Source organism: Carassius auratus, unplaced genomic scaffold, assembly GCF_003368295.1.
Source record: "Carassius auratus strain Wakin unplaced genomic scaffold, ASM336829v1 scaf_tig00000788, whole genome shotgun sequence".
Classification (NCBI taxonomy): Eukaryota; Metazoa; Chordata; class Actinopteri; order Cypriniformes; family Cyprinidae; genus Carassius; species Carassius auratus.
Window position 1 is genome coordinate 217,450 of NW_020523323.1, and position 3,966 is coordinate 221,415.

Genomic DNA, 3,966 nt, shown 5'->3' on the forward strand with positions numbered 1-3,966 from the left:
CTTTTGTTTTTGTTTTATCATCATTAGGTAAAGCTGTTTACCTCTCATTTCTACATATATATTTACTCAGTTGATGATTAAACAAACCAAACCTTAATTCACTTTAAGCTTCCTTTGTTCATCCTTTGTGTATTTGATTGTAGAACTCCTTTGGTGATAGGACAGTCATCTCAGGTTTCCAGTGAGCAAGGGGGCCAACCGGCGTTGCCAACACTGGCCGTGAGTGAAACTCGGTCCCTCTTATCTCTGTTCGTTTGCGCCACGCAGTGGAAGACATCAGCAATTTGGCACTCCAACGGTGATCAATCAGTCCAGCTGACACACGACGCAATCTCTGGGACCAGTACCTAAACCGGGGGCTAAATCGGGGCCCACTTTCTTTTCTAAAGAGAGGGTTCTGGGGAACAGCCCAATTTTGTAGTGCTGTCTGGCGGTTGACATCTTGGTGTTGCCGGTTGTGTTAAAAGTCACAAGCTGTTTGAGAGGGCGCAACGTCAGAGTAACGGAGGGCCAGGGACACTGCGGTTGAGTGTTTGGGAGCGCCAGGGAGGCTGACCGTGCCGCTGGATTCCACCAGGTGAACCAAAAGTGATAAAACCTATCCACTTATTATAAGGCGCAGAATATTAGATATTCCCCCTGATATTTATGTTAAGTGTTTGGTCCATTTTCCTCTGTAAGCCACACCCTTTTCCTAGGTCTCTTACTCCCCTAGCCGCACGTGCTGTAGGCCCCTAGCAGAAACTCTTGTGAAAAACAGCAGGCTTAATTTTTTTTTTATTCTCTACCTAACACTTCTAGCGTTCTTATTCATTCCATTTCATTGCAGACCAATTTATTTGGTGTTTTGTTTTCACGGTGCTCTTTCCTATCTTCACCTTTTTGCATGCTGTTGTGATTCTGTTTCTTGCAGTTCACCGAGAGACCCCAAGGAGAGCTAAGTAGTAGAGCGACAACCGAGCAGCCGGTGTCACCAGGTGACCCACGAGGCTATCCCCTGTCAAGTCTCTATTTTGGGCCGACCCTAATTGGACCCGCCTCCCTGTCTAACTGTCTGCATCAGTTAGCCAAAATTCTTAGAGACGGCATAGCCGTACGATAGCTCGTTAACCAGAGAACGAACTTGCATTGGCCTCTTTGTGTGTGTGTTGTGCTTCTCTTGTCCGCAGTGAGCCAAGATGTCGCGTGCATCCAGTCCCGCAGTCCCTTGGGATCAGCTAGCGACATGGCTGGAGACGATGACGACCTCCTTCCTGCCAAAGGACACCAGTGACCTGCAGCATTTGAGCCAGGGACAACTGGATACTGAGATGGACCAGCTGATGGCGAACGATCCGACGCAGAGTTACACCCACAAAGAACTTGCCAGGATCACAGGGACCCTAGCTCACCTCCTCATCGCCCAGGCAAGGATCAGCGAAAGGAGCAACCACGACTTGGAGCAGGAAGCCGCGGCTCTGAGACTTCGAGTGGAGGAAGCCCTACAGCATCAGGCCCACACCCAGAGTCGTCTAGATAAGCTACTTCTCGAGACCCAAGACCAGCACGAGAAAGAGAACGCTACAGATCCAGAACTACAGAAAGAAGTGGAAAGACTTCAAAATGCCCTGGAGAATCTTCGTCTGGACACAGACCAAAGAGAACATTTGGAGAGAGAAACCCGAGAGAGACTCGAGGCAAAGCTCCGACAAGGTGACGCTCTCCTTGAAAGGGCTGAAATCGAACTGAAAGAAAGAGATGCTAAAGTGAAGGCCTATGAAAATCACCTGGAAATGGCCCGAGCTGAAATCCACGACCTTACACAGCGTAAAGACTCTCTAATAGATGAACTTGACATGGTTCACAGAGAACTGAAACATTCTTATAGCCTGCAACGTGAACAGAAAGAGGAAACACACTCCACAGAGTTTCCCCTGGCCAGTGAACCCCAGCGTGTCAGCCAAGAACTTCGAGCTGGAAAAGGGGGTGAAAGCCTGCTTTTCAAAATGTCACCAGCCAGCCTCCACGAACCCCTGTCAGCAGTGGGGGAAGGAAAACCCTTCCAGAAAGTCCGGGTCACCAGCCACGGACACATAACTCCAAAAGAACTGGACAAGCTGGCTAGAAACATCCCTACGTTCAACCCAGATCCTGCAGGAGGCCACGACATTCACGCTTATTTACAAGATATAGACTTTCACTTGCAAACTGTCACCAACGTAACCACTTGGGACAAATTGTACCTGCTCAGAATTACGTCCAGTCGTGAGGTACGCAGTTTCTTAGACCGTCAACCAGAGACTGTCAAAATGGACTACCAGCAACTGCGAAAAGCTTTGGTGCGTGAATTCTCTGATCCAGAATCAGACCAAGGGCTAGTAACCGCAATGGACCTCAAGCAAGGTCGACTTGAAACCCCACCAAATTTCTACAACCGACTGCGACGTGCCTACTTCGGAGCGAGGAATGAACCAGGCATGGAGGAAGACGTCAACTTCCGAACTTTGTTTCTGCGAAACCTCCATCCTACTGTCAGCCACCATTTGGGAGTGTTAGCGTGCCCGCGTAGCATGTCAACGCAACAGTTACGTGATTTAGCACATAAGGCCTACACCAAACAAAAGACTGTGTCAGAAAAGACTGTAAAACACCCAACTATTTGCTCTGTCTCTGAGTCCCATTCAGAGTTGACCCTAGAGGGCGCCCAACAGCACCCCAGTTATACACCCATCAACCGAGAGTCAAGACCGTTCCAAGCCAGCAGAGGGCAGCGCGGTCGCGGTGGTGGTGCCCGTCCGAAGCACCAGAACGACCGCTCTGGAATATCCTGGGACCGGCCTCGCCCCTCCCATAACCAAAAGGGGGGGGCCACCTGGGAAGCCGGCCGGCGACCCAGAACTAGCCAACCTCCAGCCTCCAGAACACCAAGCCCAGGGAGGCGGGAGGGGGAACACTCTCGACGTGATACTTGGAAACTCAAGGCTGAGCCCACATCTAAAAAGGAAAGTGCAGCCACATCCGAAGCTGCAGAACTTCTGAGAATACTGAGAGAGTTCCTTCAACAGAAACCTCACAAGGAGGACAAGAAGGATAAACCAGACACCGCATGACTAAACCTTATGCCTGAAACCAGCACCACTCCCAACGTCTCCACAACTGAACCAAGCACACAGAACACTGTTTGTCAACCACGAAACTATTGAACTAGCTGTTGCCTCATCAAACAATAGCAACACCCACTCAGTCCAGCTGACGTCTGCACCTCCTGACCAAGAAAGCATCATCCCACACACTGAGGTGCCAGAAAGTGCTGTTTTGGTTATCTGTACCCACAACGAAACACACAAAACATACCCTAACTGCTTATCGATCAACACACAAGCCCCAACACCAAAACTCCTGGGGAACCTGATCGAGAAGGGAGTGGCTCGGAAACTCTACCTAACCATCACTTTAGAAAAGGAAATTGACTCGAAGCCCTTGTGGACACAGGCTCAGACCTCACGTTGATTTCGGCTCAACTATTTGATAAGCTCAAATTTGAAGCTCAGAGACAGAATCGAACTCTAAATTTTCACACTTGCAAGCTGAATGTGCAGTCATACAGCCAAAATGACATCCAGCTCAGAAATGTAGCTCCCATCCACCTGACGATCGGACCTATGAGCCTAGTACATCCTATTTATGTCTCACCAATGAACAATTATTCATTTCTCATCGGGAAAGACCTGCTTGATCGCTTTGAGCCTTTACTAGATTTCAAACAGCTGAAAGTCTGGGCTCAAGTGCGAGAACCTCTTCCCCTCCAACCACACAGGTCGCCGGTGCCAGACGGTCAGGTCACAGAGGTCACGAGAATTCCCACAGAGCCAGACTGTCGGGTCACAGAGGTCACGGGAACCCCAGCAGCCAGCCATAGGTATCCAGCCTCAACAACAAACCAAGGCTCAAGTTCGATCCTCTGTACCTTCAAGGCCACTAAATACT

At 49.7% G+C, this 3,966-nt stretch overlaps 1 protein-coding gene across 1 annotated transcript; it reads left to right on the forward strand.

Moving 5' to 3' along the window:
- The first annotated feature begins 515 nt into the window (after positions 1-515).
- On the forward strand, positions 516-3,168 carry LOC113069082 (uncharacterized). Its single transcript, XM_026242054.1, has one exon. The coding sequence runs from the start codon at positions 1,179-1,181 to the stop codon at positions 3,087-3,089; it is 1,911 nt and encodes a 636-aa protein (XP_026097839.1). The 5' UTR covers positions 516-1,178; the 3' UTR covers positions 3,090-3,168.
- The last annotated feature ends 798 nt before the right edge of the window (positions 3,169-3,966 follow it).

Excerpts from the sequence above, each read along its gene's own strand:
- LOC113069082 (XM_026242054.1), top strand. The coding sequence starts at position 1,179 with ATGTCGCGTGCATCCAGTCCCGCAGTCCCTTGGGATCAGCTAGCGACA.